The sequence below is a fragment of the Glossina fuscipes genome, unplaced genomic scaffold (assembly GCF_014805625.2).
Source record: "Glossina fuscipes isolate IAEA_lab_2018 unplaced genomic scaffold, Yale_Gfus_2 113, whole genome shotgun sequence".
Taxonomy (NCBI): domain Eukaryota; kingdom Metazoa; phylum Arthropoda; class Insecta; order Diptera; family Glossinidae; genus Glossina; species Glossina fuscipes.
This window is the reverse complement of record NW_023998456.1, coordinates 1,408,204-1,435,229: the sequence shown is the minus strand read 5'-3', so window position 1 is coordinate 1,435,229 and position 27,026 is coordinate 1,408,204. Positions and strand designations below refer to the sequence as shown.

The following is a 27,026-nucleotide window of genomic DNA, read 5'->3' as shown; positions in this document are numbered from 1 at the left end:
GTATATGTGTGTATAAATAAATTATAATGACCTACAGTATATATTAATAATTATACAATATATATTTCATTAGGAGGACAGCTGAATCTTAAAGAAACATCATCTCTCGACGAAAATACCTTTAAGCACATAAAAAAAAAAAAAAAACGACTGAATAATTTTCCTACCAATTACATTTTCCATGCAGTATTCCTTGTTTCTCTTTTTATCTATTTATTTATTTTATTTATTTGTTTTTTTTTTTTTTTCTCTTTATATATATTAAAGTTTAATTTATTAAGAATTTAATCGCTAACAATAGACAACAAACCTATGAACTTAAAATCGGTAATCACCTAAAATTATTAAAAAAAAAAAAAAAAGTTCTACTGACTATTCGCAATATAAGCCTTTATGTATATATGTAAAGTCGACGACGTATGTATGCATATGCGTTATTATTATTATTATTATTATTATAGTTTGTAATTCATTTCATTTTCTTTTTCTAATACCGTCCTTATATAAAAATGTCATCTAATTATGTTGATTGTGTAGTTAAACGATGCAAGATTCTTCAAGTAGTAAACAAGTTGCAATTCCTTTAGCGAATACTATTCACTATTTACGACTTTTTCTATTTAGTCGGTGCAGGTGGAAAAGGATTTATCACAGCGACAGCAGCCGCTTGTTGGCTGGCTAGAACGGCAGCTGGAAAAGATATTAAATTTATAGTTTATTAGGTATTAATTAACAATATTGGCATTAAACTGTTGCTCGAACTTCTTCTAGCGGCGCCCCACTTTCGTTGGCTTCTTTTGAGATTATGTTCTGAAATTTTTTACTTCTAGTTTCGTTCTTGATGCTTTATATATAACTTGTTTAAAGTTGCCATTTGATCACAGCAGAGTACGCGCTCCAACAATTTTCGAAAATTATCCAAAATTTTTCAATTATTAAAATTCGCGTTCAGTCACGACAACTTTACGAGCGTTACAATCGTCTGACAAGCGAAGAAATAATGTTCTTAATCTTCCTTCTGCCTTCTTCTAAGTCACAGAAGTACCAAGAGTGACAATAATATTGCGATTTTAATCGGGAACGCTGCTGAGATGACCCGAATCAATTATCAATTACTCGCCATTCCCAGGATTTCGTCGTTACCGCGAACAATTTGTGTTGTATTTCGTCCAAAGACATGAACCGGCGTATGTATAAGATCGTATTGGTTTCAATGCATGGGTGAGAACCATAATATAAAATGGTATGACGATTATTATCGCTTGACCTCGCTAACAAGGCCCACTTTTGGCTTAAGTGTCAACAAAGTGATCAAGCCGATAACCACATATACGACATGCAATTATGCTAATAACATTGACTGTTGGCTGACTGGCGAGCTCAATGGTCCTTCTTTTTCTTTAACGAATGAAACTAGCTCAGAACAGTCTTGGCCGCTACCGCACCATGCTGGCCGGGTTATTTTTGCGGCAAATTGCACGTCTCCGATTTGTAATTTTAATAAGACGACGCAACATGCCACACTGCCGTTGAAAGCGTCGAAAACGAAGTTCGCTTAGGGGCGCCCTTAATGAAAGACCCTATATTATAAATAAACTAATATTATCAGTCCTACTCACCTCCATAGGGGGCAGGATACATTGGATAACCTAACCCAACATGTGTGTGATGATGTGTGTGTACATGTCTTTGTGGCGGAGGACTACGTGAATCGGATGCATTAGCGCCAGCTGGATTATTCCCACTTCCAGGACCATTTCCTGGCACATTTGAGGAATTTGCTGATTGCTGTTTTTGCGTTTCATTTAGCTGTGCACCAGGACCAATTGGTCCACTAGGACCGTGTTGTTTGTGTCCAAGAACATCTTGTTGTTTATTTGGTGGCCCTCCATGGGCATTATGTGTTGGCATATTTAAAAGTCCTGAATTGTTTGATTGATTTGTATTGGAATGGTGCGGAACTATATTGGAACCAGAATTATTTTGTTGCGGAGGCCCGATATTTGGACTAGAAACACTAACTTTTATAGCTCCAGGATTGTTATTATTACTATTATTCCCCCCGCTATTGGGAGATTTCAAAGCTCTTTCGCTGAGCTCATGAATTTTGTGAGTCGTATAAAAACTGGCTGCGTGGTGTAGAGCATCAAGCGCCTTTGTTGTTGTATTACGCGATAAATCTTCCGGTGCGTGGTAACGTGGTATTGGTAAATGGTACGGCTGGGTATTGTATGGAGCTGCCGACATTAAAACGTTTCGATACATGGGATGATTGGGATCGAAACCGAACGGTGTGGGAGCGATGTAAGAAGGATGCAAGAAATATTGCGAAGTCGGTGGCGGTGGGGGTCCTTGTGTTTCCATTGTGGGTTTTTGGCCCTCCTGTTTATTGATTTTGATTTCTTCATCTGGCTTTTGTTTTGGTGAATCTTTGCTAAGATTCGTAACTTTATTCACCGATGCGTTGCCTACATTAGAATTATTTTGCTTAAGCTTCAGTTGCTGTTGTGGATGAGGCATGGAAATCTGCTGTTGAGGAGCATTGGGTTCTTCTTTGTGATGGACACTTTGAACGTTTGCCAGCTGTTGGTTGTTGACATTTAGCGATTGCATGGCATTGTTTTGGCGACGTTGTTGGTCCGAGAACACATAATATCTGAAATATATATAATTTTATATAAGATATAGTCGTTTCAAGTTGCAATACAACTAAAAATTACTTACCTGCGCAGCTCTTCTTCTCGCGACAATTGTTGAGGAGCTAAACTAATGGGATGACGTTGGTAGATACTTGTATAGGTTTGCATATCCTTTGGATGAAGAGCAAGCGGTTGCTGAGGAACTTGCTGGGAAGTTACTACATTCACATTTGGAGACGAGTCCATTTTGTTTGGCTCCTGCTTAGTTATAGGCTCAGATTTGATCATTTTATTTGGATTAATCTAAAATTAAACGCGTATGAAAAAATTTGTATAGAATTTTATGATCTCGTTTACGTGTGGTGGAGGTTTAAGAGTTTCCTGAGGACTGTGTGATTCTTTCGTTCGCTCCTCTTTTATCATAGCGGCAGGTATTTGTTGTTGCGATCCTTGCTCGACAGGGCTCTGAGCACCTGCATGTCCACCTAATTTAGACGAATCCTCCGAGGAGACTATAGAAACCGGACCATAATTAGAGTCGACACTGTATGGATAGCCCGATGGAATATAACTAGAGTTGAAAATCGCATAGAGTACAGTACAGTTAGTGGTTATGTTTTGTCAATTAGCGTTTTACAGACTTTTTTTTTCAATTGGTAGCTTCAAAACAATATGCGAACGTAGCCGCTACGTCACTACGTTATACTTACTTGAAAGGATAAAAATGTGATATTGATTTCGAAGGAGTAGGTTGCGGTACGGCGCTTGGCCCAAGTGACGTCAGACTGTTTAAATTAGCCGATAAGTTTCCACAAGTTGGTACGGGACCAGCATTACTCAAGTTATTTGTAGTGGTTTGCGGTGGCATGGTCAGATCTTGAGATTTATTCGAATCCTGGAGTTGATGAGGCTGCTGTTGATTTGCTGTGTTCTTCGTTATCAAATCTAATGGCGGATCTTTAGTTTTATTACTGTAGTCCATGTGATTCGCAGTTTGCTGCTGTTGTAAATTATGTGCATTAGATAATTGTGACTGAGAGTGTTGGGAACTTTGTTGCGTTGATATTTGATTTGAAGGCTGAACTATTCCTGTAGGTAAAGTTGGTTTGCTTAGTTGCTGTTGTTCTGCAGACGGTTGAACTATGAATTGTTGCTGTTGAAAGAATTGATACATATTGTAGCCGCCTAAAGATGGCGGTAAAGAATGCTGTCCCGCTGAAATATTCCCTCCGGATCCGGGCATTTCAATTTCCGGCGGCTTCTTCAGCAAGTCAATGTGTTTCGCTGATTGATTTTTCTCAAGTGCGTCTGCGTCTTGTATCGGCGTAGAGTCGTCAGAAATATCGCTGTAGGCAGGACTTTGAACGTCATCACGCGATGTAATATTATTCCCGCTAACTCCTCCTTCGTCATATTCACCTGGGCAAGGTGACTTGCGATTTTTCTTTTGCTTCCCAACCAAACCAAAGGACGTTATGGGTTTACCAGCCATTGGAATATTTTGCTGCGACATTGGCGCTTGCGAAGTATTGCTCGCCAGTTGGCTATTGAAATCATTGCTAACAGATGTTGATATAGGACGTATCGGGGCTTGCTCTGGCAAAGATGGCGGATTTGGAGCTGAAGATGTAGACGTTTGTTGCGAAGTAACAGGCATCGACTGCAAGCTTCCAGTCAGTAGGTTAGCATTGTTCGATTTTGATTCATTTTGCTGTCCAAAGCGAAGGACACCGGATTTTGCTGAAATATAAAATAAAAATTTGTTGCTTCTTGAAAGGATAATAAATAAACTATAATAGTATATGGGCGAATTTGCAAAGGATTAACTAGAGTTTAAGCCGGTTGTCAATCGATAAAAAATAATTCACATGTCTTTGCTGGTCGACCATATTTGAGCTTTAGAACATTAGCGAAGATCTGGTATAAAACTTATTATTATCCTCATATCATCGAAAGATGAGAGACGAACTCATTTTGTCAAAATATTTGTAACGCCCAGAAGGAAGCATTAGAGACACCACAAAGCATAGATATTCTTAATCAGCATCAAATCCTAAATCGATTCAAGCATGTCCGTTTGTCCGTCTGCGTAAGGTCTTTTGCAAACATTGTCCTGTACGCAAAGATGAAGCTATTGACTTCAAATTTGCCAAAAGAAGTGGAAGTGCTTCCACCGCATCACGTAAACTTGGGATAACTCAAAGGAAAACAAAAATTAGTTTTTACTCATTATTCATAAACTACTGTAAGTATTGTACAAATTTTTTAAGGCATATTCTATGGACGATGCCGTATCATTTGTGCGTCAAAATTGGAAAAATTGACAACGCCTATTATAGTGTATCAGGATATAATTGTTTTTTCAATAACTTTATAAGGCGCAGCAAATAGCTTTAAAAACCCCACAAAGTGTACAAATTCTTGGCCAATTTCAAATGTTGATTACACGTAAACATGTTCGCCTGCGCGTCTGTTCATCCGTCTTTTTGCAACATTTTTAGTATTTGAGGTAAAAGTTCTTCTTCTAAAGGTATTGTCTACAAATTTGTGCAAAAGTTTAGAATTGACTTAAGTTATTCAAATGACACGCCTCAAACGCCCACACATATCTCTTCGACAAAAACTTTTATTTTGAAAATAAAAGAAATCAACTACGCCTACTCCATATTATAGAGCATAAGAATTTTCTTTTTTACTTCTTTTGCATTTTTTGGGGGCAAACGGTGATGGGTATCTTTGGACTAGGCCGATAAGATATGAAGCTAGTTATGTGTTCAGCTTATTATCAATATATATGTGTACATAAAAAAACTAGTGCTTTGTCTTATTTAATGGAAAAATACATACATGTGGGCAAATGTAATAAATTTTCCTTACCTGGAGGTCCATGCTGTAGCATAGTTTGTTGATTTTGTTCTAGAGACGTTACGTTAGACGCACTTACGCTAGTAACAGTCGCCAGTTCAACTAGCTGTTGCTTTTGCTGTGTCAGAGCTTGATTGGATGTTCCCGCGGTGATACTGCCCCCAGCGGAAGGTACGCCAGAGATCTGCTCATGACCTTGTGCGCTAGCAGTAACTAGGAGACTGGCACTTGGCGTGGTCTGCGGCATATTTGAAATACTTCGAGATGTGCATACAGTTGATTCGGACGATGAATGGGCTGTCGAATTACCGAATGTTGTAACAGTGCTAGATTCTTGAGTAGAAGAATGTGGCGCAGTCACGTTAGGGTTGTTGTTAGATGATGCGACAGTTCCTGGAATGTCGGTTGAATTCGGTGTGATTGCTGGCGGCGGTGCCGCAATAGGACCCGGCGATGGTGTCGATGGAGGCTCTTCAATTTCGGGTAACTGAAGCGAATCTTCATCCATTGAAGCAACGCCGCCATGAGCATGTGATTGATGATAACGCAATCCGTTTGCATGCTTATATTTTTTACTACAGTCCTGTTCCGGACATTCTAGAAGCACTGGAGAAATAGCGCAAGGTGACGCAGTCTTGTATTTTTTTGTATTAATTTGTACATTTAGACCCGTTACGGGATTGAGTAAGCTTTGTGGTTGAGTGGCCAAGCCTCCTCCACTTGCCGAAATAGGAATACCGCTTGCATTGACCATGTTCAATGATAAAGTCTCATTTTCTCCATTAACTGGCGAAGGTGGCTCGTCCTTTGATTTACGCTTTTCAGGGCGAGGTGGAAGAAATGCGGTAGGTGATGTACTGGGAGTTGTACCCCCGTTGCCGTTGCCAGGCGGCATTGAACCGGTATTATTTGATGTATTTACAATAGAATTGCTACCTGAAGACGTAGTAGTTGAGGTACGTGCGGCTGCACGACCTCCCTTTGTAGACCCATTCCGAAGTTTGGAATGGACCTGTGCATGAGAAAAATAAATCTGTATTAAAAGAAGAAATTACGATTGATTTAAAAATTTTGCAAAATCGTTCACACGTTTTTGTTCTTTATATACACAAGACTTACAGAACTGCGGGTTTCAGTGAAATTGCTTAAATCGGGCGTAATTGCTGCACTACGACCACGTTTTCCTCGACCCTTCGGCGTACGAGAATCTAATTCCTCGGTTGGTGAATCACAGAATCTGAAAATTTTAGAAATTTTTTTGCCAAAATTAGTAACTGTAATGTAAACGAGCAAGCGAATTCAGGAAATCCCGATATTTTAATTAAAATTTCCACTTTTATTTACTACACTTCGCTTCATCGAATGGGAATTGTCGTCTACTTTCGCGAGTTCTTTGAAAAATATGCACAAGTTTATCTCATAGTAATAACATAAATAAACATGATTTCTGAAGCGACTAAGAAAATGACTTCACTGGATATTCTTTTCTTTCTTACAGCGAACAACAATGAAAATAAAATTATGCAGCATATTATTGTCATACTCACCTTGGAGGAGCCCAATCATGACGGGTACAATCCAATAACGTACCAACATATGTTTTACCGCGCCAGGTCACATTGACCACCAAAACTCCACCTTCAGTTTCATGCCAAACAATGCCCTCTAATGTAACTGAAGTGCCAGGTTCACAAGGACCTAAGCAGTCCGGCTCTGTAATGGTGCCGACAGAAGTGCCAACGCAAATGTCAACCATCTCTTTAACTGCATTCATATCGCCAGCTGACGAATGCTTTGTTCGTTTAGCTGGTGGAGAGCGAGAGGTCTCATCGGCATTCAGATTTGTTGCAGAATTTCCGCAATTTAATTTTGGTGGACTGCCACTAGGAGTCGTTCCATGTTGTATAGTGGATGAGTGAGACGTAACGGGCACTGAAATAGTATGATGCATAGTGGCAGATATGATGCCAGGTGCCATATGCTTAGCCACCTGCATTGAATTACCGGTCCCCGAAGCTAGTGATGACGATGAGGTTTTTAAATCTGAAGAAATAGAATTTGTGTTTGAGATATTTGTTCCGCCACTATTGGATGTATTAGAGCTAAATGTATTTGAAACTGCAGCAGCAGCTAATTGTGCAGCAATATGTGGAGAAACTTTCATGTTTCCATTAGCAGTCGAGGAATTATCTTTGTTCGGCGGTCCTGGCGCGTTAGTGCCGCCACCACTATTCGATGACACCTGGGCTATCGTTGCCGAATTGACAGTGGTTGTGGCAGTTAATATGTTAGCAGCCGATGCAGATGTCCCTGAAGCGTTTAAATTATCCACTGTGGGTGTAAAAACCCCAGATGGAACTGATGCATTGGAAATTGTATTAGAGTTAGAGTTTGTCATTCGCTCGGGAAGTTTATTGCTCTCGTTACGGCGAATGCATAAGTTATTCGAACATGGAACTGTGGTATTGGCTCCAATAATATCTCCATTACATTGACATGTCAATTTTTCTCCCGTTTCCTTTTCATTCGTTTGTGAGGTAGACTTGTCAACATTTACACGATTGGAATGTGCATTTTTCTCTTTAGTTTTATCTCTGCGATGACCTGAGCTGCCCCTCTTCGTACCCTGCGGCGTGCCTTGTGAACTATTTGATATATTAGCGCCGCCAGTCGAAGACATCATACTAGTGTTATTGCTTGAATTGTGGTTATTACTTTGGTTACTGTTATTACTTCCAACATGTTTTTTATTGCCATTCGAATTTGAACTAATTCCGGCCTGTAAATTGGTGCCGCTATTATTAGACGATGAGTTCGGGCCGCAGTTGGATGTATTCGAAGAATTACCGCCAGTATTTTCATCAAGGTTCGCGTTACATCCGCTATTTGCTGCGAGTATACCGTTTTGCTGTTCTGTAGCCTTTACAATTTCATGTTTTGCTTCCGATGTTTTCGTTCCGGTCTTAGTTCGCTTTATTTTCATTTTTAACCCTTTATCAAGTGTGGCCTGATGATCAATAGACATTTTCGAATTAGACTTAACACTGTTAGCGCTGCCGGAACCACTTTGTCCGGGTGGGGCATTATTAACCCCTCCTCCACTTACCACACCACTAGCATTATTATTATTGCCGCCACTTGTTTGCGATGACATGTTTTTAAAAGTTACTCTTCCAAAAAATAAGAAAAGAAATACAACATATTACAAAAAATAATGCACCAATTAGTTGGAGGCGCGTGTATCTCAAGCCAAGCTTTTTCACGAACAAGTGTATTATGCGAACTTATCATTGATGTGCAAAAAAAAAAAAAAAAAAAGAAAATGCTTAGTTCAAAAGGATATGATGATGAGAGCATTACTAAAGGAAATTACAATTTATTAAAACTTAACACACGTACAGAAAATATTAACGCTCGCTTGAGATATTCCGAACTGTTCTCAAGATCTAGAAGATCTAGATCGGCCTCAACTGCTGGTGGTTTCTTGTTTCATTAATTATAATTTGTATTATATATACCATTCTTTTTGCTTCTCTCGTATGCAGGAATTATTCTCGTTTTTCCCCTTTTTCGTATTAATCATTAATTTTTTTTTTTTTTTTTTTTTTAAAGTTGTAATAACATTACGTCGTCCGGTTAATTCCTAAAAGTAGAGAAATATGTAAAAAGTGATTATAAAATTCATATCAAGGATATTAAGTGTAAACTTTTCATTTATTTTCATTCTTTTTTCAATTTCTCAATATATTCAACGCGTCAACTTTTTTATCGGAAGTGCTTTTTTTAGTTTCCAATTTTCAAAACAAATAAAAAAATGTTGAAATTTCATTCTTTTTCAATTTTTTATTTTCTGCCCTGCGTCCATTGTGTCATTGACGATTTTATTAATCGGAAAAATATTTTAATCTTAAAAGTTTGTCAAAAAATAATTTATTCAATTTTGAATACGTTATTGCAATAACTGTTTATTGTCAAATTCGCCGATATTTTTAATTTACCCCATCATGTATGAAATTTCAAGGGGAAAAGTTCAAGGTTCAAACATCAAACGTCCAAGACGTTTTTCTATAAAGCCCAATACTTGTCCTATTTGCTGCAATGTTCACAATTTCCTTATTTGGATACACTAGGCCTCTAAATCCAAGAAAATCGTATCCTTTCTTATGCGGATCTTTTTCAACAAATTAATAGAGTGATGCAGATATATGTTACGTAGGTAAGTAGGAAGAGGCCACGCCCATTATTACTATTATTATTAATTTACAAGTCCTAAGACTACACTCTTACAGCGCGAGCATTTAAGGCTATCGATTTTATTGAAAACCCCACCGTACTTGAGATTCGAACCCATGACCGTTGAGTTACTACTCGGCCAGAGGGATGGAACATCCCAAATTACTCTTTTTCAGGAATCGAGTTTTAACTTGCACATTGAGCTGTCTGTGAGCAAAGGTACGTCCGCGCTTGATGTCATTCAGAGGTAATCCAAAGAGCTGAAAGAAAAGCTGCACATGTGCTTAATTAGACCAATACTTGAGTCTCGCCCCTTTTTTTTTATGTAAATCTGATTGAATCAGTTCAAAAGTAGTTCTTGCTGTTTGCCCTTAGAAACTTGGGTTGGGACCCGCTTGTCCCTTTGCCTCGTTATGAAAATAGGTTGCATCCGTTATCCTTACCGTCACTTGAGAAATGTAGACTTATTCTTGGTGTCTTCTTCGTAATTAAGTTAATTAACTAATTAAGACTATCGGCTCATTCACATTACTTGGTGAGATAAGCTTCAATGTCCCTAACCGCTTCTCTAGGCACTTCAAGTTCGTTAAGCCAAGTCAATGTAAATGTAATTATGAGCTGTTTAACTCGTTTCGAGTTGTTTGCAGAAACCTAAATCGTGTCTATCACTTAATCTCAGTATCAGATTCTTTAAAGTCTCTCGAAACAACTTTGCTTAGTACGCGCGCTTTGCCTATGCCGTATTTTAACCAACGTTTAGTCTTAATATCTCATTATGATTCGAAAATCAATTGGCGTTGTTTACTGTATCGGTTGCCAAGCTTTTTGCATGTTTGCGATGGCTTAAGGGTTCGCTTGCAATTTGCAACATTGGCTGGTTGTGGGTGTGCCTCTGTGCTAGTTGTGTACATGCGTTTTTCTTTTCTTTTCTCCTTCTTATTTACTCCTCTTGTATACTATCTATTGGTTTTTAATAATAAATAATATAAGATTTACTTCTAAGAGTCAATTGAATGCGACTGTCAATTTGTCTTAGTTGAGTTTCTTGTGTAAGTAAATAAAATGAAATAGAAAATAGGCATTAAATGGATAAAGACAAAGCCCAACTGGAAAGTGAAGGTTCGTATCTCTTACACTGCTCTAAGTTTGACAATTTTTCACCTAGCCGTGTCGTGGTAGCTGCTTCAGTTCTGCTTAATCATGTAAAAGCACCTATAGGTGTATAGGTAGCTAGTTCGGCACTAGTGGGATGGTTTCACTTTTTCTTCATCAAACACGGCTCAGACGATTGCACTTACTAAATATACGCAAAAGCAGAAGCATTTATGGAGACAAACGGACGATCGAAACTTTCTTCCCGGACGAGCTGATGTTATGCCCTTGTTCTACTCACGGTCTCCTTTGGAGCATAATTTTGCGAGGGGAAGGGGTGGGGGAGAGGGGGGGGGGGATGATGAATCTCGCTGAGAAAGAAAAAACAAGCTCAAAACTGTTATGGTCATTAATAATTTAAAAATAATGTGTTAAAAAGTATCTGGAAACCTTTGACTTGGAACTGGGAAACCACTAACAAATAAGAAATACTATTATAATGTGCGGTAATAAGATTGAAATACTTTGGGTATCTAGTCATATCGATTTATTGGGAAATGGGCAAGTTGATCGAGCGGTGAAGACTGCTGCTTCTCCATGCCTAATTAGAGACGATATCGCGGAACAGCTCAAAGTTACATTGGATGGAAAGTTAAAGAGAAACTTGTGGAAGCAAATCTACAATGCTGTTACCAGCGCTGCACTACTCCCCCGTTAACTCTTACTTAGTTCCTCCATTATATCCAACAAATATTGACAAAATAAAAGCCAAAGTAATTGCGAAATTTTGCTTTTGCCATGCAATTGCAACGCACCAGTGGCTCCTTGAAAAGTCTTTTTCTCTAATCTGCAATTGTGGACTAATTCTTCCAACAAACCATATACAGACTGCCTAAACTTGTCTCATATTAGAAGGATGGCATTCGAAACACAACTAATACTATGGACATTGTGCGATTCGCGAACGAAAGGTAGTCTGAAGAGAGTTATGATCAAACTTGTTGTACATTCCGATGAAAACATCAAATTGCATCTGACAAGTCTCAACATATAAATAGTATATAGAGCTTTGACAGTGTCTTTCGTATTTTGGAAAAATTTGAAAAAATTAAATTTCGATACCATGCAATACTGAGTGCACGAGGCCGATGTGTTCCATGCAATGGGGGTTCATTCAAGTTTTTATCATTACATCTGCTCTAGGTTATGAGTACTGAATGAATTTGCTTTTAAAAACAGATTTAGGTACAGCCCAAGTTGCACCGCGGATGTGTCACTCGAACTATCAGGCTCGTTTTGGATGCACAGTTGCACGCATGAACTTACAACGTTTCTGCCAAACTTAAAGCTTATATTTGTACTGTTGCGACCATAAGACGGGCGGAGATACTTATATCGATTCAGATTTTGATCAAGCCTAAACGCACTTTACAGCTTCTCTGAAGTTTCCTTCTCATGTGCGTTGCATAGATTTTGACAAAATGAAAATCTTCCCATCCATCTTTAATAACATCAATGCGTTTTAATGTTGAGAACCATTTGAACAATGCTTTAAGATACATTCGCTAGTTGGATCCTCGAAATGCGTGAATCAGATCATGATTACTGTAAACGTAATAATTTTTACTGATTACAGAAATTTTCGTCAATTCAAGTTTGTAACTAGCTGTCGTATTCGGGACTCCGGAAAATGAAGAAACAAGAACAAGAAACGAACAACCTTTCCGTCTACAACGACCGACAATTTATTGCAGTTTTTGGCCCGTTCATGTAACTATACTTTTTCGAACCTCGGCTTTGTTGGCTTGAAAGTGTGCTGTGACTATGAACGGCGTTCATTTTGAACAGGATACGATCCGCCATAAGGCCCATGCAACGATGGATCTATTGCGGGATTGGTTTAAAATTTTACTTCTCATTGGAATTTCCTGTGAACACTCAGTTGCGAAACGTTACAGCGTGCAGGTCGTTCTTGGCTTCTTATTCAGAGCAGTAAATATTAGAATTGGAGCAAGTGTGGTAAGTTAGTTTAAATTTAAACTTCATTTATTAATAAAATCCTCCCTCCTTTTTTTCGTCAAAAATGGAACGGTTCTAAAATGCTCTCTGACATTGGGCCTGTAGACTCGGCGAGTTTTGTTTTATACTTGCAGCCGTGGCACTGCATGCCGTAGAGCTCCATAAATTAAAAATGCACCGCGACAATGGCTCTGGTGTTGTTGTTTTCATACCCACCACCGACGGATGAATCGTATATGATGAATGATGATATGATGAATGATAGGCGGATGAATGACGCATATTCATCACGTCAAAACATTCGCAGCACCAAGAAGGAAAATTCAAAGACTCCATAAAGTGTGTACATGGATTTATGTTCTGTGTTATGCATATCTGTCGTAAACATTCTCGTGGGTCCAAAATGAAGCGGAAGCATTGCAAGTGAACTGCGAACCCCTCGGTTTTTCAAAAGAGATAAAATATTGGTTTTTTGCTCCTTACTCATAAACCACAAATTTGAATGCAAATTATATGAGCGACGCTGTAGCAACTGAAGAAAATTTACCACGCCTACCCAATATAATAGTGCATCAAAATTTAATTTTTTTTTCAATACCTTTATAACGCCCAGAGTCAAACTTGAAAAACCCCATTAAATATTTACATTTTTGTCCACCACCGAATTCCGGACGCATTTAAGCACATCTGTCTGTCCGTTTACTTAATTGCGCAGTAAAATATGAGGATATCGTTGCCATAACTGCACAAGAATTTCAAAACGGCTCAAACCGATCAAAGAGCACAAAGCAACGAAAACTTGGGACATCTTTGGTTTGCGCGCTTTTTGTTTGTTATTCTTCAAAATCTTTGTTTGTTTTTATTACCTTCCAAAAATTTTCTGCAGAATTTCCCAATTATGTGATTTTCGTAACGATATTCTTTAAAGGTATTTGTGTATTCCTTTTAATATCTAAACACACAGACGGATAGAGAAATAGGTGCGAGGTGGATTTTTCAATTCTGCACCACAGATATTGTAAAAGGAGCCATAACATTGCCAAAAAGGAGCCAAACATGTCTCAACACAATTCAACATTAGTTTCGGGAATCCCACTTGACCTAGGTCTCGCAGTAAAAAGTTGATCGCTTTTATATTGCTTTAGCAACTTTTTCAGCTGAACAGTGCAATACGTGCATCCTTTTTAGAGTTGTGAAAAGCAAAGCGTTTTGTAATATTTTGCTGCAAGAGTGGATTGTAAAGGTAAGTCGAAGCAAAGCGAGGTGCCTTCATGTCGTCTAGAGCAATTTCCAATGAAATTGGAGAATATTTTATTATCCCCAACTATTAACCGACAACTGCTGGGTGACAATCTATCAGGAATGGTAGCATAGAAAAGTGAATTTGAAGAAGAGGAAAGAAGACCAAAGTTAATAAAAATTGACACAGACCAGAAGGCGAAAGAAAGTGTAGACATATCCTTTGGAGTGACGAAGCAAAGGGTCAATTTTTTTGGTAACAACGCGGAAAGAAATGTACGTTGATCAAAAGGAATAAATTCCACACTATAGTTACAGGATATCTTATCGTATGGGGATGATTTTCTTGGTGGGTGTCAGTCTGACATCGCGTAGAAACCACTATGGATATATCTCTATATAAAACCTTGTTGAAAACTGCAATGCCACCATATGCTTAGTATGATGTGCCATTAGTGTAGAAATTTCAGTAGGCTGACGATCGGCAACATTCATCCCACTTGGAGAAAGCATGATTCCGGGAGCATAGCTTGGATATCATTCAATGACCATGCCAGTCTCCTGATCTCGGTCCTATTAAGAACCTTTAAGGAAGTATGAGGGTCAGGTAATAAAAAAATAATTGTGGGAAAATATTCAAAAAGCGTGTTCAGCTATGTCGAAAAGAATCGAAGCAGTCGTTCAAATCAAAGGTGGCTAACCCGGCTATTAACCGTCTCAATGAACTTGTATAAGAATGATTACTTTTAAGTATAAAATATTTCGTTATTTTTAAGATTTCGTATAAATATAAAAATGTTTTACTCTCTCTCCATCAGATATTTTTGTTTATAGTTAACTTTAAGTAACAACATTCTAACAACACCATTTTTAAATGTCGAAATGCTCCTGCTTTGTAAATAAGTGGTAAATATAATACATAATAAGAAGAAATGGGCAAAGATTAGTCTCCACCAACATTGAGCAACACACACATCTACTTTTCTATCCACCTGTATATAGGCTTAATGACTTCTGCGAATATTATTGTTCCATTATCTATTCTTTCATCCCAAAAAGAAGTTTACAAATTAATTAAAAATGCTATAGCGGGGGCTGGAAACAATAGGATATCAGGTTTAACTTTTAATTAATAAAAATATTAAAAAAAAGTGCTCACAGTGAAAATCAATCAACATAATTCCGAGAGATATTTACCGAACACTATTTATGTGCACTTGCTCGCAAAAATCTATTTTTATATCAGCACTTATGGTACAAGGGTATATTAAGTTTATCCATATACATGCAACAAGCAGAAGGACTTGGGATAGACCCGTCTTTTGTTACAGCGATCCATTCCGAATCATTTTTTGTATCAATCTAAGCTTGTCTGTCTCTCTTGTTTTCTAACATTCAGGTCGCAATGTTTGAAAAGTTTTGATGAAATTTGGTACACCGATGTGTTTCGGCTCTAGGACGATCGCTATTGAAACCACTTCAGATCGGACCACTTCTCCGGCCATTCGCCACATCAAGCCCTATTCTCAAAAGACATTATATGAATAATGAACGATATTAAACAAAGTGGTGTAGGGTGTTTAACGGTTGGCCGCATCTCACCACAATGCTCTCCTCTATTCAATAAGAAAATATTTCTTTGGAGTCTTTGGCATCTTTCCAGCTTATTTCCATTAATTGCCAAGCAACTTTCATAGAGTTAATATAACAAGGTCTTAGTTGCCACTTAAGAGAAGCTTAGCTACAAATCTTAAATTTGCTTGTGTTCGTTTGCGTTATTCAAATAGGTCATTGCAAGATTTGGCATTCTTAGATGAGTGTGACCAAGACATTATCCGCATTAAGTTCGTTCGCTTGTCAAAGACCTCATTATTCTGTACCTACTAAATAAAATAAAATAAACTTTCATTTCAATGAACTGAAAAGCTGAAAATAATAATTTCTTCCCAGAGTTATTTTTAGGGTGCTGTACATGAAAACGTGGCGCCCTTAGGTTTTTTCGAAATGGAATGAACTCTATGAACTCGTCTATGAAAAATATATATATAAATACTTTATAATGAAATTTGATCGATAACGATAATTTCACGTAAATATTAAATGCCTCTAATCTATCTATTAATTTGATCTCCATCTCATATAAGGGTTGTTATCAACAGTAAGCCTTTATACAAGAAGCAAAGTCGAATTTTTCTCAGCTTATGAGAAATGTATATATATAATGAGACATCTAGCGAGCTTTCTCCTGGCATGGACATAGGGGAAATTCGAAGGATGGAATGACATTTCGACACAGTGGACCCTTACACACACTGGGACTTGCAATGTCAATAAAATTGGTTTTATTCAGGCATTGTGAGAATTTTATGGATAATTGCTTATGGCAAGAAAATTCTAAAGTTATTTGAAATATTTAAGAGGCTTGCCGGAAGCTTGTGTCGCAGTTGTGAAACGGTTATTGACGATCCGAGAATGAATAATTAAGAAAACGTAATAATGTATTAACCATTATTCTGCCTCGAGTTAGAGAACTATGTTCTATTTATAGCTTGGGCTTGGGCGCCCAACACCCGAAAGATCTTCGGCTAAGCCGACGTTTTATCACATCAAACAGTTCAGAATCGTTATCCAGATTTGAGTAAAGTCTGTCCATTCAATAGGTCGAGATATTTTAGTGATGACAGATATGTTTTGGACAAACGCTATTCAAAAAGGATTAAACCGGACCATTCTTTTTTCCTCCCATAACGTAGAATTTTGAAGAATTCATCAGAAACGAAACAATGCAATAAATTTGCGATTTTTAATATATCTCAAAAAATGAGAAAATTCAGCGAAAAGCCTTATTTTGACATACTAAACGATTAAAGAAAATATAGATGAGATGGGACCATTCGTTGAGATCTCTCTTATATAAACATTTTTACAAAAGACTAGCCTTCTTATGTAAATAAAATGTAATTTTTTTTAATATTTTAACAAACGAAAATTCGGCGAAAATAGTAATTTGGTATATAATCTTACTGTCGTAAGCTTGGGCCAAGCGCGTTTATTTTTCGTACATAAGAATTCGCTTGTAAAGTAAAGCTTTAAGTTGCAAAGCAAAGTGTTTTCTCTGGCACTTTGCGACGAACATAGGTGAAGAAAAATAGCTTCTTAGACGACAAAATTAAGCCTAATTAATAAACTGGAAACGGGTGAATTTACGTCTGAAGAAAAGTAAAGTCTTAAATGCCAATAAAAAATAATTTTCCATTTTCATTCATAAGTGGAGAACTATATATAAGCCGAAATAACGTAGCATATTCAAGAGCGGGTACTGCCAACCAATCAAAGGCATATGCTACTCTGTGCCTTTATAAATATAAATTAACAACAAATTTTCGATACGATAGCGCTAAACCACTTTAGCAACAAGAAAATCCTTTAATCATTTAGTTAAGAAACATTGATTAAACTTTTGGTTTAAATTCGTGCTACTTATGTATTCATGCCCCCATATATGGTATCGAGTTCAAGATGCTACAAGACGACAGATAAAAGGATAAATTACACTAATATTGAATCTTAAAATTACTGATCGTAAATGTAAAGTAAGTAATTTCTCAACCATTGTATGCGAATTTGAAATCATTTCTACAGCGGATAACAGTTAGGCATCGCGAAATCGACTTGGAGGCTTTTTCTGTTCAAACATATATACAGTGAGTGTCATTAATAATGTCCTATCGACAAAAAAATAAACGCCCGTCAGGCTTACTCTATTGGCCAAACACGAAGGTTTGTGTTTGTGTAGTAGTAGTAGTAGTGTGTTAGTAGTAGTAGTAGTAAAATATAATAAAAAAAAACAAACAAAAGCAGTAAATAAGAAAATTAAATAACTGCGGGTACTCGGTAAGCAGCACCCAGCACTAATATTATTAACAATTAACAGTTGGTGGGGCAAAGTCGCTTAAATGTTTTGGCATATTTTGTACAATTTGTTCTGTGGGGCAACGAGGGATCTTATTCCATCCTTCTTCTAATCTGGTTTGTAGTCTATTTCGTCAAAGGTGATTTAATTCATTCCACAGGATTCATATCTGGTGATTGGGGAGGAGGATGAAGCACTTTGAGGCAGTTATATAAGCGGCATTTCGAATTAAAGGGGACTTGCGTTTAGGGTCGTTAACTAACTAGATATTGAATGTTTCCAAAAGACCAACTTTCTTTCTCCTTCCTTTGTTTACAAGTTTCCCTCAATATGCTGAAATAACTCAATTTTCCGAATCCATTGGCTCCAATGCATCCCCAAACCATAACGTGATCATTGCCATGTTTCACCGTAGACCTGAAGTTTTGTAGCCGTAGTTCTTCGCTTCTTTTACGCCAAATCATCACTTGTTCACCGGTCCCAAAAACGTTATAATTGCTCTCATCAGCAGATATAATGTCGTTCCGCCAGGACATAGGCTTAGAAATGTTTCTTCTGGCATAGTTTAGTCTTAGCTCTCTCTTCGTTCTTCTTATCGTACCAAGTTGCAATTTTGGGTGCACTTAATCTAGGATTTGCTCTTAATTCCGCCTGTTCAATCGTATCATGTTAGTAACTTTCTTTCTTTGGTTTGCCCATTTGCCCAATTAAATGAATTCTTCCTTCATTTTTGCATCAGCGAACAATATCTTCCCCACTCCATTTATTTTCATATTGACGATGTCCGTAAATTTTTTGTATGCTTCACTCTTCTTAAAGTGCAAAAGGTTCTATGACTAATGACTATTTCTCTCTTTTCTAAAGTTGAATTTTTTCCTTTGCGTCCCATTCGGCTTTTCTGGACAAAATGAGCCTAGTTGCTCATTTAATGCGAACTTTATTTCGGAAAAACTTTCTGCAAATCTTTTTGCGCTCGCTAGAATTCAAAATCTACAAAACTCGAACATTGCTGACGCTTCGTTTGCTTAGGTCTCTAAAGAATTGTTGTTGTTTTAACGATTGTTGTTTTCGTTATAACAGTTTCTGTGGAGTGTTCTTACAGTTTGGTGCACCTTCGCTGGTAGAACAAATTAATAGAATTGATGACTGCGTAAGGACAATAACTTTAAATTGGTGAATATTTCATTCCTGCTTGGGATAAAAACCAAATATTAATGCATCCCACTGTACATAATTTATTCTTTTGGAAAGTTATATAACGTAGCCGGCTTTTGGCGAAATCGAGGAATATTATCATGAAGATAATCAGTGGTTACTTCCAAGGCCTTAAAGAAATTTAGTTGCTTTACATGCCAGCACAAAAGCAATAAAACGAGTTCCTAGATAGTTGACCTAATTGACAAATAGAAAAGTAAATAAAAGCATTTATTAAGGTGGACTAAGTACCTTAACCCACCAATTCAAGAATTCATTCGATTAGGTAAGAAAATCGAAAATAACATTAGATTCAGTTAAGTCTCAGACTTTGTAAGACGTAGCAGATATAATAATAACAACTTCATATGCGAAAAGCTTTACTTAGTCAAGTTGTCGGTACAATAATTTGAATTGAATATGATTCAACATCATATATGTTCGCTTCTTCAGCTTTCCAATTGGCAATAAGAATTCTTAATGTAATTTTTTAAGAATGAATTTCACCAATTTCTTCTTTAATTCTAAAGGGAAAAAACAAGAAAGAAATTATGTTCAGATAAGATTGGATTGTGCGTGTGATCTTTCACGATGCCGAAATTCCTGTCATTCAGCATATTAATTGCGTTGTGTGTCGCGCATACCTTAGAATCATATGGCTTGTATAATTTTAACGCGCAAGGCATTCAAATGCAAGCATAATCTAACGCTTTAATATATGTGACCTTGGTATCCAATTCACAGCATTTATTTAGGGCCTTTACAGTAACTAAGTTTGCTTGGTGCGTAAACTCCATTTTGTCTTCACTTATTTGTTCCAGCTAAGGGGTTCAAAGCAATTTTGAAAACAGACGTAATTGTGGACGGAACGTTAGTAAAGAATTATTATTTACAGTTCATAGGAAAAACAATTCCAAAGCTCGGCACGGTGGTTTACGGCGATTGTTCCCTATGTATATGATCAGAGTAAACAAAGTAAAAGCTAGAAACAGACATCGATACAACGCGTGGTACAAATCTTTCCTAAGTCCAGCTTGAGAAGCGTCCTGCTTAGCCAAGTGATAACCTCACTGTTGGTAAAATATTTTGCAATTCTAATGCACAGATTTCTGGCCGTGCTCGACCTTTTTCCCACAGTAATCATAAGAAGAATTTATAAGAGAACAACAGCATCGTACACCATAAGGTTAGTAGATTCCATGCTGGCTTTTTTTGCAATAACCTCCGATTTGTTCGGACACTATCCTAGTGTAGTTCCATTATACATAGCACTGTGACCAAAAAGTAAAATCAATATTCAATTTCACACCATAAACATCATTAGTGTTCGAGTTGCACTTGGTTTTTGACTTAGGTATTTTTTTTGCGATTTGACGATGCGTGTGAGGAGACGATTTCTGACCATCAACCGGCCGTGAAACTTATTATTACGGAAGACAAGACTTGGATCTATGCCCACGATCCGGAAATCACCGCCAAAGTCGCTCAAAATTGAAAGTTATTTTAACAGTTTTCTTTGGTTATCGTGGTGTTGTGCAATATGAATTCATTTCGCCGAGCGAAACTATTAACAAGCAATATAGTTCGAGTTTGAGGATTTGTAAAAGCGAAAAATTGGTCTTACTTTTTGAACGCAATATACCGGGAAATGAGAAATTATTTAAGATTTTCATCAGTTACTTCATAAAACCAAAACAAAACATGTCAAAGCGCTGCGACGAAAATGATACGAGTTATGAATTGAATGCAAAACAATGATTCTCTTGGGCTGCCGCGTCGTAACCGTGGAAATAAGAGTCGGATTCAAATCTCAGTACGGTAAACCATACTTTGTCGTAATTACAGTGAGTGAGTGTTCACCCTACAAGGGTATAGCCGATTGGTCACACGTGCCCCCTAGGCTGCGGTCTCGCCCTGTCTGTCTTTCGCACTCACTACTCCCTTTTCTGCCTATCGCCTTATTACACGTATGGAGAACATTGCTTGAGTGATTCGTCACATTAAAAAAGACAAAAATCTTTTTCCTGCAATGAATCCAAACAACAAACACATCAAAGAAGTTCGCTTAGAAATTAATGAACCTAAAGATCTTTTAAAATCGAATGTCCAATGCCAGTAATAATCGACGGATGTGAATTTATCGAATTGAGCAATACTTTCATGTCTTCAGATCAATTTCTTTGAAAGATAGTTTAGACGATCCGACTAAAATTCATACGTAACGATGATAATAAAATATAACAATCTAAAAAAATAGTTCAGAAACTTTGTTGCCCGCAAAATATGACATGTCTATAATATTGCACAAGTATTTTCAAAACTCATTTAGAAATTTATTGAAAAATGACGACATTTTGACAAAAAGAAAAAAAAAGCTTTTCAATATGCTTATATTTACTTTAGGCCAGCGGTCACCAAGCTTGTGTGCTTGTGTGCATCGGGGACATTAAATTAGTAGTTGGATGTAGTTAGCGTAATAAACGCAGTGATAGGAGATTACCTATTGCGAAAGAAACTCATTTACACCTCAGTTATTAAATTACTCACGCATGTGGCTTTAATTTACGTACATACAAAATCCTCGTGGACCATTATTTTTTTAACTCGCACATGCGTTACTATTTCTCGAGGCCTTTAATTTAAATGACTTTAACTATATTTTAAAAGTGAGAACTTATGATTTCTAGGAAGCTACGTCTTGTTTGAAAGGCAGAGGAGCTTTATCAAGGCTCAAGTAATCTTTCTACTTAAGGATAAGTAATATGGGACATAATCGAACATTGAAAGAATTATTCTCTCATGAAGTCTAGGTAACTAAATAAGATCTTTCTACGAATTTACACTTCCTGCTTACGGATGAGCTAAATATACACAGATTATATATGTCAGGTAATAGCCACTTTACACTTACTCACAAACATGTATTTTAATTCAACAGTTATTCAATCAAAACTGTTTCTGATAAAACTTCACAAAAGGTACGCAAAGACTTTCCGACACACAAATTTAATACAATTTGGAAGGAAACTAAGTGTTCAAGATTTTACCTTCAATAACGACAAAAAGACCTATCAATGTGCTCACAACTTTTGCTACGCATAAACCATTAACTTTCATTAACGAATCCACATTTTAAAGGCTCACGTCGACAGTCAATGGATGAGAAGCTCCTATCGATTACCTTTTAGTATGCTCTTTTCTGTCAGTCATTTTCGCTTTGAAAGGCTCTTTAAATGCTTAAATTTTTTCATTAGTTTCATGCAAATAGTTTTTGCTTTGGCGTGATTATTTACGACAAAAACCATTCGTTAATTGATTTTTTCCGTGTATTTGCCGTCCACGTTGTGTGTATTTGTAACGCCATCTAATAATAAAAAAAAGTCGTTTGATCGTAAAAATAGCGATATTTTACGTAGATGCCCTTAAAGAGATAACATTAAAAGAACATATATAACGGAGAGTTCGAATCATAATCATATGTTAATCAAATTGATTAACTGAGCGTCAATGACATAAGGGGCTCCATAACAAAGTTGTACGCGAAACACATGTAAGTGAATATTCGCTTATACATATACCAATATGATAACGTATTCATGCGTATTTGAATGATTTACGATCGTAGTAGCAAACATTGATTTATTGTTAATCTTTCGATGATGTGCATAGAAAAGAACACAATTGTATTTATAAAAAGAACTTAAGCAATTGGGAACAGTCTCCGTAAAGTAATTAGAAGAGAACCAAGGAAATGTTGAAACGTTTGATTTTAATTGTGCTTTAGTCCCAAACAATTAACTCCTTTTTTAAAACAATTTAAGTTATATGACTTAATGAAAATCAATTTTTACATGAATTTTCCTTTTCGTATACACACTTTAATGAATATTTGCACTGATTTCAAAGTCTATATTCAACAAACACTGATAGTTGGATAGAAAAGTTCTTTTCTTTTTTTTTTTAAATAACTAATACGATTATCAATGCAGATTTATACATTGAAATTATGTAAATATGAATTATATTTTAATAAACCGAGTCGAAAAATATATCATCTTAGTGGGACTGTTCGCCAAATAGATACATATATGTACCTGCATGCACACATATATGTATAGAGCATTTATGTATGTATATCTATTACCTTTTTTACTTTCCATTCTATAGCATATTTTGATTTTTTTTTTACAAATGCATTATAACTTTTTCCGCACAAATTGTTTTTGTATTTAAATCATTCACTTATTGTTCCAATATTTTTCAATTGAAAGCAATCATCTATTTATAAAATCCTTAACACATCTGATTTCTTATAATTTTCACTTAATGGCGACTACATATCGTTACTTTTTTCCTTGCGTCGCTTTAACTTTCCAGAATGAACATTTTATCATATAATATACAAGAGTATGTAGTAAATTCAACAAAACAAAGAACGGTGTAGAGAAAAGAAGTAGCATTGGAAATGTAACGTACAAACAACCACCAATATAAATCCAACGTTGCCAGTTGATTTCATGTAATCTTTCATTTCGCTTTACATGCTTTTGCACTCACATGCGGTATTTAATTGCTTTATGTGCTTAACTCTTATTGTTTTTATGGATTTAAATTGTTTTCCTCTTATTTTCAAAAGTCGTCATTATAATTTTTTAATATTTTATGCCCCAAATTTTGATAAAAATTATTTTAAGTGCGCAAATTTAGAACAGTGTTAACGATGTGAACACACACTCCGGCGTTTTTAATAAATTAGTCTGGCAACTTTGTTTGTCTATTCCAAGAATGTATACACACGGCAGAATGAAAACACAACAGCAAACAAAATTAAGACGATAAAATAAAAAGGGCGAATAGTGAAAACAGGATAAATATGTTTGTTGAAATATGTGAAATATCATTGCGACCGATATGTCACTAGAATTTTGTCTCCTTTTTTTGTTTTTTTGTATCAAGAATCGAGAGCCCGAAAAACACTTTGTTGATGGAAAGCTTCATACGTTTCCCTGCAGTCAGATAAAAGCAAAACAACTGCCGTACTTTTAACGAAATTCGTTGTTAAGAAATATCATTGTAAATATCAATTTTTCTTCAAGAAAATAGTACAAAATTTTCTTTACGCGTTACCGAAGATAAAGTCGGGTCGAAAATTATTTAGAAAATGCATTTAACAACAGAGTTGCAATTTCTTATTATGCTTGTCAAGCATTATAAATTTTGCCAGATGTTTTAAGTAAAACAAAAGCAACTCCGATATTCTTCGTTTTCGATATTAAGGTAAATCTTATCAGCTTTAAGTGTTGAATAATTTATTTCGCTTTTCTTTAAAAAATTTTGCTTCATAACAATACGAAATTCTTTCCAAAAGATTGCATATGTCTTAAAACAAATCTTTGATTTCTACTAACTCAAAAGTGACTGATTTGCTTTTTCAACTCAATCGTGTTGGGGTAGTTGGCATCATCTTCGTGAAAACATCTGGCTATCGACGTCGAATAAATTCGACGCTAAGTTTCGCGTTTAAGTTTATGGCCATCAATTAACTTCTAGCGTTGACTAGACTTTGCAGCTGTCGACAATGTATATGACTTTTGTCGGAATCGGACGAAAATTCATTAGACGATAAAATTGCCGTCGCACAGATATATTCAAAAAAAAAAAATAATAATAAAGCAAAATATCATTGCGAAATGCACAATTAATGAATATAACGATTATCTAATTCTATTAATGACAGAAATTCCAAAACGTTGGGAAGAGCAAATAATTACCTTCGATGCTTTTATCTTTTGCCATAAAATGGAAGGGTACTATCAAAGAGAAATGAACAAATAAATTCTTAGCAAATCTAAAAGAAGTATTGATCGGCTATTAAAGAATATCTCTAAAATAATGTGAACACGTGTTCAATCGTGGCACTCCAATTGGAAGGGGAAACCTTGATCACTTATTAAGAACAAGTTAACAATAAAACAAAAATAAAAGCAACGAATTTTGTAAACATGTAAGAATTCATAGTAATATTATTGTCACATCATTTATAAAATATGAATAAAATAAATGTTGTTCAAAAAGAAGCCATGGCGGAGTTTATGGAACACAATAAGGACTTAGCACGAAATTTTCCTAACAACAAGCAAGGAAAGCAACGAATCTTTGGGAAGAGCTAGTTAAACTGTGGAGAAAGGTTATTATATATATATTCACATTCGTAATGTTATTTTTGGCAAGTCTGTTTTTGTAGGTTTTTAGGGACCAAAAGTACTTTATTAAAAAAAAATTGGGCTGTAATAAGGGATCGAAAGGACAAACTGGAAGCGGAGCTTTCGTTGAAATCCCTTTAACCTTCGCGGAAGAGCAAATAATCAAAGCAGCAGGATTGGAGGCCTCCGTGATGAGTGTGGATGATGCGCAATCATTCGATTTGGATGAGAAGAGTTGTTCAACCACTTCGTCGATAGGTCCGACGTGGGATATAGCGGGCAAAACACAGGGCGCAACTCTCGATTTTGATAATGCTAGTATAAGCATAAGAAGCCTTTTCCAAAAAAATGGAGAGTATCACAAGTCTTTGATAGAAGCGGTGAAGGAATTGGTGAGCATTCAAAGACGGTCCATACAAATGAAGGAGGAGGAATTCAAGGAATTTCGAATTTCATAGATATGTTATGCAAACCGTTGTGTTCACAAATTGTATGATTTTAAGAGGAAAATAACTATTTTTTCCATTGCATAAAAGTTTTCTATCTTTCCTTTAAAATAGCTATTGTCTTCTACACTGCTGATTGCAAACCAAACACTGTGAAGTGTGTAAAATAAGTGAATAAACAAAAACTTGCCAAAACTCTCTACCCAGCAATCCAAAAAAAAAATAAATAAATAATAAATTAACAAAAACGTTATACAAACTTAATCTCGTGATGAAGCGCGTAAAGAAAACAAAATTCACACCTGTACCGCCGGAAAGAGGAAGCTTGTGCAAAAAATATTACCTACTTTATATGAGTTGCTTAAACCGCAACGAGGATCAAAATTCCAAGTGCCGACGGGAAGCGAAATAATATCTTGGATGCCGCATGGAAAATCAATTAATGGAAGCAACACCTTGGCCGAAATTGGGCTTTGAACAACAAAAGGAAAAGAATGTTAAATCTACCCAAGAACAATAACGTTTCCATAATGAAGTCTACAAAAAATCTATTATTATTATTATTAATTTCGCCAGAGAAATAATTAATTAATTAATTGCAAGCAACTCTGTGCACATTCTAATTTAAGTTGCAGAGTAAGTTTCTGAGTTCTGTAAAGAGGACACAGCCAGAGTAGAAATTAAACGGCATACAAGTGAATTTTTCACAATCTCATGTATGGCTTTAAATGCTTGTAAAAACGAGAAACGTGAGGTGGAGTTAGAACTGCAGCCCTCGTCACTGGTTTTTTTTTTTTGGCTATAAAAAAAAATTTATTATTAAATTAAATTTATTTTTAAAGTTTATAAAAAAATTATAAATCTTACTCTCTTCTGGTGCCGATGACATTTTTATTCAAAATGACGCTCGTTTCGAGCGTTGTTGTTGAATTAAGTTCGTACCAGTTGAATTTGAAAATTCTTTAGGCACACTTCTATGTTTGAAAAAGGTTATTCACATGAACAGCAGCAAGCGTCAGTAAGGAGCGTTTAGTTTCATCAAAAAATATTGAGGAGTTAGCTACAGAAGATGCCATCGAATGTGGAGCAGAAGAAGTTGAAGTCTCTGATGCCGCTGCAGGGCTTGTTAATGTAATGCGTTTAGAAGCGAAATCTTCGAATGCTGAGAATACTGAACTTCCAT

The 27,026-nt window shown here is 36.3% G+C and overlaps 1 protein-coding gene and 1 long non-coding RNA gene across 3 annotated transcripts; one reads left to right on the top strand and one right to left on the bottom strand.

Moving 5' to 3' along the window:
* Positions 1-24,213, bottom strand: LOC119639685 (zinc finger protein 608). Its single transcript, XM_038037242.1, has 10 exons — positions 23,339-24,213; positions 9,023-9,147; positions 7,052-8,674; positions 6,624-6,741; positions 5,517-6,537; positions 3,350-4,379; positions 2,997-3,210; positions 2,725-2,942; positions 1,620-2,656; positions 1-690 (listed from the first exon to the last, which is right to left on the bottom strand). Exons 3-10 carry the CDS (start codon positions 8,656-8,658, stop codon positions 617-619), a joined length of 5,319 nt encoding a protein of 1,772 aa, XP_037893170.1. The 5' UTR covers positions 8,659-8,674; positions 9,023-9,147; positions 23,339-24,213; the 3' UTR covers positions 1-616.
* Positions 24,214-24,483: 270 nt separating this feature from the next.
* Positions 24,484-27,012, top strand: LOC119639686. 2 transcript variants are annotated; one of them, XR_005247569.1, is made up of 3 exons: positions 24,484-25,198; positions 25,273-25,381; positions 25,439-27,012. It is a non-coding gene; the product is annotated as an uncharacterized LOC119639686 (long non-coding RNA). The 2 variants fall into 2 exon arrangements; XR_005247568.1 differs by having other exon boundaries at positions 25,270-25,381.
* Positions 27,013-27,026: the final 14 nt, after the last annotated feature.